The sequence below is a fragment of the Hydra viridissima genome, unplaced genomic scaffold (genome assembly GCF_058129835.1).
Source record: "Hydra viridissima isolate aposymbiotic clone 2 unplaced genomic scaffold, HvirCarnegie_v1 scaffold_1, whole genome shotgun sequence".
Lineage (NCBI taxonomy): Eukaryota > Metazoa > Cnidaria > Hydrozoa > Anthoathecata > Hydridae > Hydra > Hydra viridissima.
This window is the reverse complement of record NW_028324300.1, coordinates 15,334,440-15,352,346: the sequence shown is the minus strand read 5'-3', so window position 1 is coordinate 15,352,346 and position 17,907 is coordinate 15,334,440. Positions and strand designations below refer to the sequence as shown.

The 17,907-nt window shown below is 28.3% G+C and overlaps 3 protein-coding genes and 1 long non-coding RNA gene across 7 annotated transcripts in view; 2 read left to right on the top strand and 2 right to left on the bottom strand.

The window, feature by feature from the left end:
* Positions 1-281: 281 nt before the first annotated feature.
* On the top strand, positions 282-11,913 carry LOC145199434 (regulation of nuclear pre-mRNA domain-containing protein 1A-like). Of its 2 annotated transcripts, XM_090085274.1 has the most exons (9): positions 306-397; positions 532-558; positions 1,466-1,633; positions 3,662-3,791; positions 5,095-5,201; positions 5,699-5,814; positions 7,073-7,199; positions 10,444-10,619; positions 10,854-11,913. In XM_090085274.1, the coding sequence occupies exons 3-9, from the start codon at positions 1,483-1,485 to the stop codon at positions 10,998-11,000; spliced, it is 954 nt and encodes a 317-aa protein (XP_089941400.1). In that variant the 5' UTR covers positions 306-397; positions 532-558; positions 1,466-1,482; the 3' UTR covers positions 11,001-11,913. The 2 variants fall into 2 exon arrangements, with proteins under 2 accessions (XP_089941394.1, XP_089941400.1); XM_090085268.1 differs by having other exon boundaries at positions 282-558.
* LOC145199433 (uncharacterized) lies at positions 11,828-15,472 on the bottom strand. 2 transcript variants are annotated; one of them, XM_080074306.2, is made up of 5 exons: positions 15,150-15,472; positions 13,981-14,086; positions 13,394-13,620; positions 12,982-13,219; positions 11,828-12,538 (listed from the first exon to the last, which is right to left on the bottom strand). In XM_080074306.2, the coding sequence occupies exons 1-5, from the start codon at positions 15,183-15,185 to the stop codon at positions 12,051-12,053; spliced, it is 1,095 nt and encodes a 364-aa protein (XP_079930432.2). In that variant the 5' UTR covers positions 15,186-15,472; the 3' UTR covers positions 11,828-12,050. The 2 variants fall into 2 exon arrangements, with proteins under 2 accessions (XP_079930432.2, XP_089941381.1); XM_090085255.1 differs by lacking the exon at positions 15,150-15,472 and adding an exon at positions 14,990-15,125.
* The window catches only part of LOC149893533 (uncharacterized), a 26,930-nt gene continuing 23,539 nt past the window's right edge, over positions 14,517-17,907 (top strand). Inside the window, exon 1 of the long non-coding RNA XR_016451821.1 lies at positions 14,517-14,672. This is a non-coding gene — a long non-coding RNA (uncharacterized LOC149893533). The remainder of the gene's footprint in view (positions 14,673-17,907) is intronic.
* LOC149893534 (chromosome transmission fidelity protein 8 homolog) overlaps positions 16,306-17,907 on the bottom strand; it is a 5,699-nt gene continuing 4,097 nt past the window's right edge. For both annotated transcript variants that reach the window (XM_090085293.1, XM_090085287.1), the window contains one exon: positions 16,306-17,005. In XM_090085293.1, the coding sequence (XP_089941419.1) occupies positions 16,754-17,005 (252 nt within the window). In that variant the 3' untranslated portion in view covers positions 16,306-16,753. The remainder of the gene's footprint in view (positions 17,006-17,907) is intronic.

Sequence of the window (17,907 nt, the reverse complement as noted above, 5' to 3'; positions counted from 1 at the left end):
AGAGCATTCTAAAAAAGTCATGGAACTTCCAATGTTATAATGAGATCCATTTATAATTCTGCAAGTGCTAAGTGGAAGTGGAACAAGTGGAACTTTCTTTCCAACTCAATACTTTTTGAAAAAAAAACAAGTTTACCAAAAGTTGGGGCAAACTCCCCACATTCCCTTTTCCTCGTGCGGACGTCCCTATATTAAGTTAATAGAAATGTTGTTTTCACGCGCACAACTTGGCATTTAAATGTCTCAATAAGCGAGTATTCCTAATTTTGACAATAAAAATTTTCTTTAATTTTAAGTCACTGGCTCGTGGCATGTTTATCTGCGTGGATTTAGAAAAATTCCTGTAAAACTTTAGCAATAGTTGCAATTTAAAAAAAAGTAGGAAAAACTGACAGAGGTTGTTCCTATTTACCATTGCTAAAAAAAAATCATTGTATAAATAAGTTTCAAAATTTTTATCACTAATTATAGAGTTGCTAAATGTTATATGACTCCATGTAGTGACTAATTCAAGTGTTTATCACTTTATAGAGGACATTAAAAGTATGAAGGAAACGGGTAAGAACTTCTGCTTTGTTTCATTAAACTTACTTCAGTGAATATCTCACAATGTTAATTGTCTTTTAGAATGTCCTTTGGAATGTCCTTTTTTTTTAAGAAAAAAAAAAAAAAAAAATCGAAAAATATTTTGTTTCAAATGCACACTAATTATCTATTTTTCATTATTAATAAGCCAAACATTTCATGTGTAAATAAAGCTTGCTGAAAATAAAGCAACTTGTTATGTTGATATATATATTTATATTTACACACACACACATTTTTTTTACTCCTCTGACTATTACATGATTTAATTTTTAACAAAAATATAAAAAAATGTATTAATTATGATTATCAAATTGAATATGTATAGATTGATAACTTTAACTAAAAGAACAGTATTAAATGAGATACTTGATGCATGCTTTTTAGTATGAATTGTTAAGAAGATTTGACAATGAAACAGGTTAAGCAAAGCTGTTTGTTACACAATTGAAATTTATAATTATATTCTGCAATTTAGTGAAAGCAGTGATAATGAAAGTTTTATTGTGTTTTAAAGTTACTAATTAATTTTGAAAATAGCATGAAATACATAAAAAAGTTAGTTTGATATGTATTTCATATTTTCTTTATCTTTTATGCACTTTATTTTTTAACAAGATAAACTAATGTTGTATGTATATAAAATCCTTGTTACAGTTATTAAATAATAGTTGTCAAACTAGAATAATTATTCGTCTAGTTTTACAGATTTTCTTTGCCTGTTACATTGATAGTTGAAAACATTATCCAAAAATCAATCAGCATCTGAAGGGAAGTGTGAGCTCACCTTGAAAAACTTAGAGCATTGCAATTCCTGTAATTTCATACCTTAAGCCATGTTTTAAAATGTGTAATCAAATTAGTAAATTTTTTGTTACAGTTTAAAACTAAAAAGCAATGTCTTCATTTTCAAGCTCTCAGCTGGAGAAAAAGTTAAAAGTATTAACCATGTCACAACAAAGTATTCAAACACTATCTCTTTGGTGCATTCATCATAGAAAACACTCAAAGAAGGTTGTTCAAACCTGGTTTAAGGAGCTCCAAAGAGGTATTCTTTGCTTTAAAGTTAACTGCTAACTGTAAGTAGTCACCTATTACTATAATAAATTTCTTTCTCATCTCAAGCAGCTTTTAAAATATCTTTGCGATTAAATGCTTAGTTTAGTAATAAAATAGTGAAGTATAGTAAAATTTGTATATTTTTTTTCAAGAAAAATGTAAAATTATATTCATTCTGATGAGGTGCAATAAGTTTCAACAATAGAACACTAAGTATGACCATATAACTCAACACCAGGCTTTATGCACATGCTTAGTATTGATTGCTGAAGACTCTGAACTTGTTCTGGATTTGATTCAACTAATGGAGCTTCATCTTCTTTTGGGTGTTTTTAACTACCTGTTCAACAACCTGCTCAATTTATAGGGAATGAATTCAGTTAGCTGCTGCAGAATGTTGACATCCTTCAAAGAATAGCTGAAAAATCCTGCATCTTTCATCTTTAAGACTTCATCATAACATTTAGACTCTTCAAAAGTATTGTCAATTTTTTTTTATGGACAAACTCTGGGTGACAGTTTCCTAAAAAATCAAACATTTTAAGTAATCATAACCCTACTTGCCTATCTCTGTGACTTCTGAAGCACATGTCATTTTTTTCCTTGTACCAGAATTCTTTGAATGATTTGGCACTTCACTTGAATTTTTCAATTAAGAAATTTTTTAGCTATATTTTAAATGCATATACTTGGAGGTTTTTAGCATGAAAAAAATCCAAGCAACTGAAAGTAGTGTATCAAATTGGATTCATTTTTAAAGAATTCATACTAAACATCAGTTTAGTTATTATCTATTCAAATTTTTCATATAAAAATTCATCTATTGTTTATGTTATAAAAAGTTCATCTACTATTTATGTTATGTTTTATGTTATGTCAATAAAAAAATATTTATTTTTGTACTTTTAATATTTGTATGAAAAGCTTAGTGTTTAAACAAATATATTTTTGTTAAAACTTGCTAATTAAAGGTGTTTTTCATCTTAATTTTAAAAGTTTAATATATCTTGGACAAGGCTAAAAGGTTTTAATAGTTTGCTTAGTTAGTCTACAATATATCTATGTTCATACCTTCAAAGGGAATTGCTGTAAGCATTAACCCTAAAGTTTTTTCAGGGTTAATACTTACAGCAATTCCCAAGAGAACCTTTGGTTGTTTCAAAACACAATTTTGATAAATCAATCTTAAAAGTATTTCACCACTCTCATCATCAGTTTCAGAATGAAACAAAAGCTCTGAGTTTTCCCATTCAGCTGTTACTTATGAGCAGTTTCTCTGTTTATATTGTCTTATTTACACTGTATATATTTTATATTGTCTGATTGATATATCCTTGATATATGGGATATATATCCTTGATTGCACCCCCAGTTCCATCAATGAACTTTTTGAAAAAAGCTGGTTGGCTTTTACACATATGCAGCAATACTTTTTTTTAAATTAAATTTTTTATATTTGTTAACATTTTTTTGGATCATTTCTTGAGAGAAGCTCAAAATATACCTTCAAAGTCCCACTAGACTCATTTAATAATCTTCTTTTGGTGAACATCATCTTTTGAAGTGATTTGACTAGACTTTTTCATGTAGTACCCAAAATTCAACCACATTTATTCAAGTTGTTTTGAATGATTTTCTATGCATAGCAATATTGGTGATATCATTTTTTACTCTGGGTTAGCTAAATAATTGGAGGGGGCACCCTTTTCCCTCCTAATTCTGAAAGTCTTCTATATACATATATACACACATGTACACATAAATACATATATACATGTATACACATAAATATGTATATATACACATATATAAAAATATATATATACACACACGCACACACACTCATGCACACACACTCAAATATACTCTTATAAACACTAATAAAACACATTCCCATATATCACCCATACTTATCTTAACTTATTGAGCTTATTCATACCTTTAAATAATATATCAATTTTTAAAATTTTTTTGTGTCTTTATTTTAGAAAATTTCTACTTTTTTACTTTATTTCAGCTAAACCACAAAGGAAACTAATCTTTGTGTACTTGGCTAATGATGTTCTACAAAATAGCAGAAGAAAAGGCACAGAGTATAACAAAGACTTTGGAGTGATACTGCCCAATGCATTAATGCATTGTGCTGAGTGAGGATTTTTTTTTTGAGTATATGCTAAATTTAAACAAGTTGATCATTTTCTCAAATAGGAAATTTACTCAAAGTTTTAGATTTTTTGAATATTTTCTGCTAAAGAAACAAATGATCTCAAAAGAAGTAAAAATGATCTCAAAAGAAGTAAAAATGATCTCAAAAGAAGTAAAAAGTTTCTGCTGAAAAAACAAATTTTTTAAATATTTAAATATTTAAAAGTTTACATTTATAAAAAAAAAGAAAGTTTTATTTTATGTTAAAAAAGGTTGTTTTTTTTTTTTTTGAAAATCCACTTTTAATAAAATAAAAATATCATTAAAGTTTTTAGAATAAAATATATTGATATAAATAAAATAATACAAAAAATAAATATAAATAAAACAATATAAAATATAAAAATATAAATGATATCATATATGTTAAAGATATATGTAAAAAAGAAAAAAACTGATGAGCAATAAAACAATCATGTAGTAATTTACATCAAAGTGATTTTACACTGCTTCTAAAACACATTTAAAAAAATACTAAAAATGAATAGTATGATAATAAAAAATGTTAAGTAGCAAATAAATGAAAGAAAATTTTGTTATGATTATTTTATTTTCATAAAATGAATTTTTAATCAAATAAAAAAAAGATTAAATTATATTTTAAAATGTTACAATGCTATAATCAGTACCAAATGAAGTTGCTGCATTCTTCTGGGCCATTTCTTGTCAATAATTTCATACCAGTTTTTTTATCAATTTGATATCAAATGCATGAAGTGTATCATATTGATAAACCGAAAATGTTATTTCAGTTTATCAATATGATACACTTTTTTTCACTAAAAGAACCTAATCCAGCATTTTCTGGCATTACAATCCCTTGGAGAAGAAATGTTTAACAAAGTTTTTTGTTAGTTTTTTCTGTTCATTTGTCTGTTTACTTTTGTTCTGCATAAGTAAAAGCTAAAACCGCTTTGCAATTTTTTTAATCAAAGCTCAACAGTTAAAAAAATTTCAAAAACTAACAAAAAACTTTGTTAAACATTTCTTCTCCAAAGCATTGTAATGCCAGAAAATGCTGGATTAGGTTCTTTTAGTGAAAAAATGGCTAGAGCAACTAAAATTGTAGAAATGTTTTTTAAAAATGTAAAAATGTTTTACTTTTTTGAGTAAGCTTCCTCCAGTTCCTATTTTATCTGGTTGTTAAAATGGGGCAATTAGGATTTTGTTTCATAAAGTACTGTTAATCATAAAGTATTATTATATAAAGTATTTATAAAGAATAGGTGTTTTCTTTGATTACAGGCATTGTGATGAAAAAATTTTAGAAACCCTCAAAAGAATCATATCAATATGGTTAGAAAGAAATGTGTACAATGAAACTATGATTGCTCGAATGTCTGCATGCTTAGGTAATCATTACAACTCTTTTTAAAAAAAATTTTTTTACTTGAATTTATTATTTAAACAGTTAGAAAGGGAAATAGCTCCAATACAGATGGGGGGGGGGGGGCTGCACTGAATGATATTGGAAGGGAAATAATAAGTCTTTTAAATCACTTGATTTTTAAATAATATCTTCTTTTAGAAATGTTTATTTTGTCATAAACTTTTCTGTTTGCTTAGAAGTTGTAAAATCAATTGTTCTGATTGATGCCACCATTTTATAAATAAAGATATAACAAAAGCTTTTTGGAATATTACATTCTCAAAATAATACTTTTCTTTTCCATAAGTTAGTGAAAGTAACTTTTTTATGATTATGATTTTAAGAGATTCACAGATATTTGTATATTTTTATATTGTTCTCATAAATATTTGTCAATTTTTCAAAACTTGCACTTTTCAAAAAGGTATTTTAAGGAGTTGATTACGTTAACATCCAAAAATTTTTTTTCTTTTAACATAGAAAACAAATCTGGTTTTGAAGAAGAAGTTAGTACAACACCACCAATAGAACCAGTTCCAACAGAAACTAAAGAGATAACATTCACTGAATTCAAAAGACCCTCAGTTCCTCCTGATGTAAGCATTTTTCAAATTATTTACCAAAGAGTGATATTAAAAGTAACGTCTCCATCTTATTCATAGTTCAGTTGATTTTAAAAATTCATTTTGTCTAGCTTTATTTTTAATGCTATTGATAATCAATATATATTTTTGTGTTTAACTTATTCATTGATGTGAAGTATAAACAGATTTCAAATTAGCTTGTTAATTAAATTGTCTCACTTGTAATTAAAATCTCTTGCTTATTAGCTAAAATGATTTGTAATTTTGTTATTTTAGTAAAGATAACTGCAGTTATAATCATTATGATACAGGTGCAACCTGTATCATAATGATTATAACTGATTATTACTAAGTTTATTAATTTCATAATGGCAGTAGTAACATTTACTATGGTATTACTGTCATGGTCACAATCACCAATGTAGTGATTATAGAAACTAAAATCACTAAAGTAATGCAATATGTTATTGCGTTGATTAAATAATTTATTGGCTTGGTTATAGGCACTTTATTAGTCTAGTGTCAATCTGTCACAGGCTTTTGCATTCCAAAAATCTGAAATATAAAGATATCAGGAAGATGAAAAATGTTTCTTGAGAGCAAGTATCTAGAAGAGTTATATATCCAAGAAATATTCACCCCAAAGGTTTTGCCTCATGTAAAGCTGAACGATCTATTGGATTTTACAAACTTATTTTCAATTCTGAGACATGTATTCTTTTTGTAATACAATAAACTTTTGTAATGCAGTAAAGTGAATATGCTAAAGCATTCTACTGCAATTTTAACACACTTAACTAGTTAAAAGGTGCTTATAAACTTTTGTGCAGCTTTTCATCTGAATGTTTGAAAAAAATACATGAATACTTTTCAAATTTCCATTCAAGCTTACCAAGTCCTTCTTGATAAATTCTAGCACTGTCTCTGATGCAATTAGAATCATTACTTCACAAAAATATATTAGCATCTAGCAAAAGAGTGATTGTGAAGAGAAAAGAAATAATTTAATAACAATGTACCATTGTTCCATAAGTTAACAGTTTTTTCTGTGCGATTTTATGGTTTGCAAGTTTTTTTTATTATAAATATAATTTACAATAATAAAACCAAAGCTAATTTTATCAAATGATTTTCAGATTCAGCATCCCAGAATTTATTAAAGTTAGCTAATTTTTTTATGTTGTACCAAAGATCTTCTATTTCAGTCTTCAGGATAGTTAATTTAGCATGTTATAGAAATAATGTTGTTTTCCTTTAAAATGTTTTAAAGCCAGATGAATTGGTAAAACGACTGCAAGAATTAGAAAATTCTGCCACACAGGATGCAGTTGTTCGTGAAAGAATCGCTAACCTTCCAATAGAAGTCACTGACCCAACACATATAGAGAAAGTAGAAGGTATGTATTTCTTTGACGTTAAACTTTTTCTTTCTTTTTTCATTGTTATTCTTGCTTATGATTTAGTATCATTCTTGGGTTAATGAAACATGATTTGATTTTTTTAATATATTGTTGTTCCACTTCTTCAAGGAATATAAAACTTAAAATAATCTCAAATGCCATCATTTTGAAAAAAGCATTTTTACGAACAGTAAAAAATTTTTAAAAATGATTCATAAAAACAGATTTTAGCAAAACAATTAGTTTTTTAAAACTTAGTTATTCCATATTAAAATTAGGGAATCACTAGAACTAATTATAGCATTAGATTATTTTTTTAGATTTCTGTACAAATAGATACACCTTCTACTGTATAAATAAGAAAAAGCTTTATTTTATTTATGAATTATTTGGTTATTATGTGTTGTGTGATCTCTACTAAACAATACAGAAAAATAAAAACTGTTTTCATGGCAGCCAAAAGTTCTAATATTTCATCGGTTATAGAAAAATATACTGTAAATAAATAATTTCATACTTAGCAGTTCAAAACAACAAGCAATTCCCCGATTTGGTGAAAATATCAAATAGTTATAAAAATTGTTCGAATGGTATCAGAGTTTGGATGGGAGATGTAACTTATAGTGTCTTACAAAGCTGCAGCATATATCACTACTGCAACTTTAGCTTCTGCTAAAATGTTGTCATTTAAAATTAAACAACAATAAGATTAAGGCAAGATGGCTGAAATAACCATGACATAAAAGGCTTGACAGATTATAAAAGATAAGTTGCATCCTTCTGTAAAAAAAAAAAAAAAAAGAACACTGCAAGTGTTTAGAACAGGAGGAAAATATATATTTTGTTTCACCAATGATCTTAAGAACCACCAAGGATCAACTTAACAAAAGTTGATGCTTTATATGGATAAGTTGATGCTTTATATGGATAAGTTGATGCTTTATATGGATAAGTTGTGAATTTGATTTTGTGGATTTTCTGTATTTAACATTGTTTTTTTTTAAATGTAAGAAAAGTTCCATAGAAAGTTGTGAATCTATTTGAAATTGGCGGCATTTAGAATGTTTTGAGCTTTAGGCATTTCCTAAGGACCTTTAAGCCACCTTAAGTTGCCACCTAATGCATCATTAAAAAGGTTTTTCATGGTCAGACCACTTCTTTCCAGGTTTGTCTGTTAAAACAATATTGTGTTCTGAATGCAAACCTTTCATATTCTTTATAAGAAATAATGTCACAATATAGGTTGGCTTCACATACTTTATAAAGATTCATCAATAAAAGTTCATCATTTGCATCTATTTGTAACTGTATAGATAAATACAAGCTGATTATTTGAAAAATATCTTTGATGGTGTAATGGCAGGAACTTCTGCTCTGAGGAACCATTCAGAGGCTGTTTTTGACCCAAAAAATCAAAATTTTTGTGGTTAAAGAATCATTATAACAAACGTTTGCCAAAAGGATCTATAGTAGTAAATTCCATCCGTTGTTAATAGCTCCTGATCTTTGATCGGATGTCAAAAAGTGGTTCAATCATCAATCATTTTTTAAATGCAGAAGTTTAAGTATTAATAACATAAATTTGATTTAACTTTAAATTTGTACTACCGTAGGACTATGAGTAGCCTCATATTCCAACTTCGTATTGTTTCTAAGGAGATTACTTCCCATATTTTTAATAGAAAAACAGTCAGAGAAAGCACCCAAAAGAAACAAAAATGGTTAACAATTACAAAAGTACAAAAATAATTTTTTAACTAAATGTTTATGCACAAGTTGGTTTACTAAAATGGGTTTAGAGTTTTCTCCCTCCTCCACATTATCATTTTAAATGCATTAAATGTAATTTCGTTAACTAGAATTATTGCAGGAAGAAGAGTATCTTTAATAGTAATATAAAAAACCACATAAAAAATTTGTTGGTTTTTTTTTTTTGTAATGAAATGCCAAACGCTGAAAAAATGTGAATATTTTTTGCATTTGTAAGAGGTTTACATTTCTATAAAAACATGAGCAGCTGTGAAATCAGAAAGATTGCTGCTTTGCACCAAATAATCCTTTCCATAAATATGCTGTCACCAAAAAACGATAACTTTTACGCATGAGTCGATTTCTATTAGGTAGAGGAGTTACTACGAGTTATCGTAAATCACCGTTGGATTAAAGTTTGCATGCGATGTAATTGTAAAATTGTCTGCCACCACAAAAGTTCCAAATGCTTATTGATAAATATCTAGATCTGATTAAATCGTTGTACTGTGAACCGAAGGAAGAAATTATATTTGGTTCCTTTATTTGCACGTTTAATAAAACTTGCAGAAGGCGGACCTGAGTGCAAATAGAAAACTTGCAGAAGGTGGACCTGGATGCAAATAGAAAACTTGCAGATGGTGGACCTGGATGCAAATAGAAAACTTGCAGAGGGCGAACCTGGGTACAAATAGGAAACAGAAGAAGACCAAAATTGCTAAAAACAGACCGTTCCACGTGGAGGAAGCAGGAACATAGGCTTAGGATCCCCATTCTTGTGTTTTGCGACACAGAAATGAAGTAAGATACAAACTCATTTTGATTGATGTTGATTTATTATAAATAGTTACAATAAATATAAAATTAAAAGTTAAATCATAAAGATAAAAAATAATATCATGATAGTATCTTGGTATCATGTCTTTTTCACCCCATAGTACTTTTTTAAACGAAAAAAAAATTTTTTTAATTTTAGAGTATAGATAAATTTATTTTACTTTCTTACCAAAACAGGTGCATTTCGCGGAATTTGTTTTCGCGCGATCGAATTGTGTGCATTTTTATCTACATTTAGATTTTCTCAATAATTTAACATTTTAACCGCAGGTGAAAACGAAGTTACGTAATTTTTGAAATAAATTTTATTTTAAAAGAAAAATAATACATGCATTTTAAGTTTCTTAATTCCACGAGGGCTGAAAATTATTTTGTTTTCATAAATCGAAGCCCTAGAAATATTTCCTTAAATGCCAAGAAAAAAATTGCGATAAAAACAGTAAAAATCGAAAGGTTTTGGAATTATTGAAGGAGTGGTTCTGACAATAAAAAAAAAAAGCGTTTTGTGAAAACGATTTTTAAATTCAAAAATATTTATTTTTTGAAACATTTTCACGTTTCTTTCATTAAATTTCATTTAAAAACATTTCAACATTTTTCTAAAACATTTAAAATGATTCTTTTACCGCCTCTATACATATATTGATATCTGTAGATATTGTATCAGCGAAGAAGCTTCAAGATAAAATTGATCAGGCTTGTGAACTGTTAGCTGATTATAATGCTCGACTGGCAACCGAACAAAAAGATCGTCAGATCGCCCAAAAAATGTTGCAAGATTACACCGCTTGGCAGAAATACGAGTTAGCAATAGCCGAAGAAAAACTAGGGGTAAGTTTGAAATCTTTTAAAGTTTTGAAAACTTTTAATTAAGAATGTCAAGTTTTTGTTGACGTCATAATAAAAAGTTTTGTTGACGTCATAATTAAGAGTTTTGTTTCGGAAATGTTAGATAATTTAAATCTATAAAAACTTCCACAAAAAACAATATATATAAATAAACTAGTAGAAGAGATTTATTTCTAGGTAATGTAATCATTATTATAAATCCATTAATGTTTCTAGGAGTACGAAGCCAAGTTGAAAAAAGTTAATGCAGTAAAACAGGAATTGCAATCTCACTTAGAAAATCTTCCTGATATGTCAAAATTACCCGATCCTATTCCGTTACCTTCACCTGGCGACCTTTTCTCACCGGGAAAGATAAAGTAACTTCGCAGTTGCTTCTTATTCTTTAGAGACTTAATAACTTCTAGAAACTGTTGATATCTAACGGATGTTGCTTGTCAAAAACATGGCGTTACATGTCAACAATTTTTATCGAAAAAGCTTTGAGCAAACAGCTCCAAAACGTACACAGGATTGTACACACAAGTGAATTAATTGGATCCGGACGTCTCATCTTTATTTTCATCGATAATACACGATATAATAATAAAACGAAGACTTTTTATAGAGAAGTTCGGTGTAGAAATTTTCCTGTTTAAAGTACATTCCAAACATACGACTGAAATGTAATTACAATAATTACAATATTATATACATCTTTAGAGAGAGTGACACGGGAACGGAATTAAATTAACAGATTAAAGTTTTTACCGTGAGAAACTAAACTTCTACCATTGTTTTCTGCATTATTTTTATAGAAGTAGCGGATAACATCCCATTACCGTATCACTCTCTTCAGAGAACCAAAAAAAAAAACCATTAAGTTAGCGTTATTTAGCGAATTGATTTTGAAGAGGTATTTATTAAAATTTTCGGGTAAGCAGGTTCGTATTTCTTTTTGCCAAGCAACTTCAAAATTTTTTGAAAGTTTTTTGTTATCTTTTTTGTTTTGAACCCTAACTGATTATCTTCAGGACTCTTCTTCATGGTGAAGATTACTTCTTCATAATGAAGACTCCTTCTACGTCCGCGAAAAACAAAAATTCAGAAGTTTTTTTTTGTAAATCTTTTAATCTTCTGAATTTGATTTTTGAGAATTTTTTTGCAATTTTTAAAATTAGAATTCCTAGTAGAAAAAAACAAAGCAAATGTTTCTGAGATATGTTGCAGCTGTATGGAAAGTAAAAGCATTTTGCATAAAGATATTTTACAGAATAAAATATTATACAGAATAAAATATGAAACTTTTTACACTAAATACAAAATATCTAAGTTAAAAATAACCTGACTTATTTAACTCTACAAAGATAATAAATCATCTTTAACTTTTCCCTTAAGTTATTGCTATCATCTTCAAGTGTACTCTCTTGCAAATTAAAAATTCCTTATGGCTATGGGAGTGCCTTTGTGAGCAGCTGATGGCAGTTGCTTTAATGGATCCATTGGAGGAGAATGGTAGCTAAAATTTTGACTGGGTGAAAATGAATGATTGCGATAAAAAAATGTCAAATCGCTTGGAGACGGCATACTTATATGCATTGGCCGAAAAATATCACGTGCTCGATCTAAAGAGGGCAAACGCAGTGTTGGAACCCACGATTGGCTTAAACATTTGTGATTTGCCAGCTGTTCTTTCGTGTGAAAAGAAAATAAACATTTATCGCATTTAAAATTAACCGGTACCGTGGAAACTGGTGAGATTCTTTTAATACATAAAGGCGATATTTCATTGGTGTATTTCTCATTAGGAGAGTTCAACTTAGTATCAATCTTTTGTAACAAGAGCCCAGGGTAGGCTTTCTCTTTTCGTCTTTTTGGACTTTCTTCGCCTCCAATCGATGATTTTCTTTTACTGTTCGTATCTGAAAAAAAAAAAAAAAAAAAAATTTATTATGTATATTATTATGTATATTATTATGTATATTATTATGTATTTTATTATGTATATTATTATGTATATTATTATGTATATTATTATGTATATTATTATGTATATTATTATGTATTTTATTATGTATATTATTATGTATATTATTATGTATTTTATTATGTATATTATTATGTATATTATTATGTATATTATTATGTATATTATTATGTATATTATTATGTATTTTATTATGTATTTTATTATGTATATTATTATGTATATTATTACGTATATTATTATGTTTATTATTATGTATATTATTATGTATATTATTATGTATATTATTATGTATATTATTATGTATATTAGCCATATTAATTTATAAATTCAAATTCTAAACTTTAAACCGATTAAATGGTAACCTAAAAAACATACTTCTACTATCATTCCAGGCCACTGGAATGCCAAGAATTTGTGTATATTTGTTATCATACCAAACCAGTAATTCTCCTCTGAGTCCAATATCCTTTGTTGTTCGGTAATATATACATCCATGATATTGGAAGACTACAAGGTTTTGCTCTTTTTTATGACGTGCGCAACGAACAAACGCCATCCATGTGTTTTCATTGTTTCCATCTAAAAAGTGGCTTACTTCACCGTCGTGGTATATCTAAGAAATTTTTAAATGTAATATCCTTTAATATAAAAAAAGTAGGACTCAAAACATGAATCTGCTCTTTAGTTAGATAGAATTGGGAGTTTTCTATTAGTGCTTTAAGCAATGTAAGCAATATAAGCAATGTAACAATGTAAGCAATGTAACAAATGACGAACAGTGACTTACCTCCCACATATACTCTGTGTTAAATCCTACTTTCAACTCAGTTGTTCGGACGAGTTTACCTTCGAAAGGTCCAAACCACGTTCCGTGAGGAATACGCCTCGCTGCACAAGCACCAAACTTCTCGCCCGGAATACTAGATATACAAAGAGAAATTTCATCTGGTACGCGTAACTTTCGCGGTGAAAGAGGAGGAAGATCTTCGGTAGAAATACCATTTTGAAGTTGTTCTAAAAACATTTATAAAAAGACTTTTAATAAACTATCATTTAGGGCTCTTTTGCAAATAAGAGGTGTTCATATCTACAAAGATTTGCTCAAATATAAAGAGTAAAATTGTATTGTTAGAGATTTGCAAGTACTTTTGTAACGATAGCTGGTATAGAAACTATTTTCAAATCTCTAACAATTAGTCAAAGCTGTTCACGTTTGTGAACATTTCCAATAATTTAATGGTAACTACGAAAGTAATCGCTTTAGAAACTACAGTAGAGGAAATTAGCTAAGCGTTTTTTCAATTATTTTCGAATTGTTTTTACCGCGGTAAAAAATTCTGCAGCCGTCTCTCAATCTCTAATGTGTCTATTTACCTTTTTTGACGGTTTCGCATACTTCTTCTGGAGAAAGGCATTTCAAAGTTTTATAACCGTACAAATGTCTGGATATTTGTTCATTACTGATGTCCATTATTTTAACCTGAAAAATTATTAATACAATTAAAAAAGTAGAATAACTTGGTATAAAATGAATGTTACAAAAGATAACCAATAGAATAAATGCAGAATAAAATGACCAATAGTGAGAATAAAAAAAAGAAAAGAAATAGACCAATAGATTCAACTCAAGAAAGATGACCGATTAAATCAATGCAAAAAAAGGGACCAATAGAATAAACGTATAAAAATTAACCAATAGAATGAATGCAAAAGTTAGATGAAATTTAAATCACCATTAATATTTTAATAATATTCAAAATTATCATTAATTTTTTTATTTCTTTAGTATTCATCTTAATATAATTTTTTTTTAAATACATAATAACTAAAATCATATATAATTTAACTAATCACGCGTATGTAAATACATTTTAAAATTAATACTGTAAATAACAAAATGAAAAGAAAACAAACCAAAAAACCAATATCGCAAAGATGTTTTTTTATCTTCATGAGTGAATTTAATTGGGTAATCGAATTTAGTTATAAACCTCAAACTTCACTATCCTTGCTTTTGTCATGTTTCAACTTACGTATTCAGGCTGAAGTTAAAATTATGTACTTATGTATGTTTTAGATTTTTTATATATTACTTGTTTAAGCTTTTTTTTATTATTGTATTACTACTTATATAAGCTTTTTAAGTTGAGGTAATGCAACACTTCACAATAGAAATTGATAAAAAATGGTCGAGCCATTCATTCCTCACATTTCCATTGATATTTTGTTAATCTGTTTAGATTTATATCTTATAAAGAAAGAGGCTGCTTTCTTTATCTACTACATTAAGAAAACCATTAACCATGAAAATGAATGTTCAATCTAGAAAAACTAGGTATTGTCAGCATTATATACGTTCCGATCATACTCTCTCTCTCATTACCTGATCAGAACATGTTTTCTTTCCTCGTAACGAAAAGAAATTCCAATTTTTAATATCCGTTGACACAACATTGATAAGTTAAAAAAAGAACTTCTTTTTATACATAAAGTTTTGATTCAATGGAAGAAATTTACGAAAGGGAATGTTTTTCGTAACTTACAGCTAGTGGTGTCACAATATCTCCACTGGCGCCCATTCTTTACTTTTCATATGCACACTACGTCTTACGTACTAATTCTCCTTCGCCTTTATAAATGTCTGCTACATTTTTAAAGAAGTTGTTTGCTTGTAAACAACGTATAAAACGGATAATTACCAAGCAGCTGGTTTGCACGATTGAAGAGGTCTTATTAATAATTAATCATGTAGCGGTTATTAGCTTTTTTTTTTTTTTAAAAAAAGAAGTTGGTAACAAGTTTCTTGCTCACTTTCAGCTCTTCTGGTTCATCTTTTCATACTGATCTCTCGACAAGTTAATAAGGCACTAAACAAATTCGAGTGTGACCGCGTTCAAACTAAATACATTAAGCACGTTTAGAAAAAAAAGGTCCTTAAGCTAACAGAAAAAAAACGAGTGAAAATTTTCTTCAACATTTTCTCTTGCTTAAGAGAAAAGAAATCATTTAGAGCCTTTTCAAGGTCATAAGTTTATTTCAAAAAAAAAAAAAAAAAAAAAAAAAAAAAAAAAATTAAATATATATATATAAATATAAATATATGCATATATATATATATATATATATATATATATATATATACACATACATATATACATACATACATACATGCATGCATACATAAATACATTCGTACATACATACATACATACATACATACATACATACATACATACATACATACATACATACATACATACATACATACATACATACATACATACATATATGGTTGCTGGAGGTTAAAGGGGTTCTTAAAGGCACAAGTTATAAAAATCGGCACGATATCACGTGGCACGAGATGGTACGATAATGAAAGTTAAAAAAAAAACAAAAAAAAAACTGAATTAACAAGTTAACAGATGTTTCTCGACTAAAATTTGGTAAAGAACACGTTTGGCAAACACATTTTGCTTTTCTTGGTATCCATTATTGATTGGAAGAAAATGATTTTTAAGTAATTGATAAAACATGCCATCTATTCAACATTTGTCGACCAATTGAAATTTTGTGTTTGTTTCTCATTAGAATAATATCTTAAAATAATATCATAAGATAAAAAAATTTTATTGTTATCGATTAAAACAATCTTAAATAGTCCTTTTTTTAAAATTAAAAAAAAAAAAGAATTTCCCAATACAATATAAACATTATGGAATATCAAATGTATTTCACATTTAAAATATTTAAATTACAATATGTTAAAAAAACTCGTTACCAGCTCTCGATTCGTTCAAATTTGTTACCCTCACTCTTTATGTTTAGGACAAAAAAAATTTTTTTTTTCCATCAGCAATATCATCTGGTGAACTGCTATTTAAACGACGATCAGTTATGCTAACCATTATATTTTTGTTTTTGGAAATTTAAGCTACAAGATTATTGATAAAAAGTTTATATTTTCCGAACCACCCCCAAGCGAAAAATATTCTTCAGAAACACAGCCGTTTTAAATGTAAGTAATAGATCATGCTAAAACTCATATATTAACTCCGTTATATGACAATAACGATGCTACCACAGTTTGAATCGAAAACAAATTTCCAAGAAGAGAGCTTGAAAATTTTTCTGCAGCACATGTTCAAATTCATATCTTAACTTGAGGTTTCAATATAATCGGCCGGGGGCGGTTTTTAAAGATAATTTTTTCTTTAATCAACGCCGCCACTTTATATTTGGGTTCTTTCACTTCATGTTCATTGATGGTACCAATTTCAAAATCTCCGTGTAATGGTTCTGAAAAATGATCCGTGTATTTTTTTAAAACTGCAAATGGTTTGTCGAGAGACACTACTTTTCCAGTTAAAACATGGTGGCCAACAATTAAATGCGGATTCCCCTAGAAAATAAAACAATATGACTAATACTTTAATTTCCTTCAAAATATGTGTCAAAATATGCATGAGCTTATTTTGTTATAGCATTTCATTATTTTACAAGTAAATATCAGAAAAAACAAATGCTTTTAAGAAACTGAATGGATTTTTTGTTGCGGGATTAAAGACCAAGATAGGTTACTGAAGTGATGTCTTTCTAATTTTGTATATTTTGCAAACCGGGGCTTAATATATCTAAAGAACAGTTTTGGCTCTAAAAACTCTTAATAATAAAAACTCAAAAAGTCAATGTCACACCAACAACACGAGTGTTTGCTTGAGTGTGTATTGAATTCCACACAAGAGGTTGGTAACTTTAAGATCACATGGTATGATGAATCTCACATTGTGTTGATCAAATCCAGAAATACCTTAATGTTCTTGTAGGAGTTTAGACTTTTTTCTGCAATTGCAATGATCAATTGGCACTTGACTTGTGCTGTTGAAGTTGTCAGTAATTTTGAGGTTATCTGTTTAGGATGTTTTATCAGTTCCCTGTGTTAATCTCACCACGACTCATTTTCAATGATCTTGCACCATCAATTCCAAACTTGATGAGGTGATTTGCTGAATATTTCCTTTCAAGCAGCGCATGATTGGTAATTTTTTCCAAAAGGTAGCATCAGATCAATATCAGGGTTCATAGCTGTTCCTTGTTCCTCGGAAAAGCTATCTTTAGACAATTTGGAAAATACAGGGAATTTTTTCTCCTTAAACAGCAAACCTTTAACTCAATTAAGGCTCAATCATCCTGTTGCCTGCTGACTCAATATGTGCGGTTTTGATGGGATCCAACCATAACAAACAATAATTGCTTTTAATAAAATAATTATTTTCAAAAAATAAATATAGTGTTAAGTTAAAA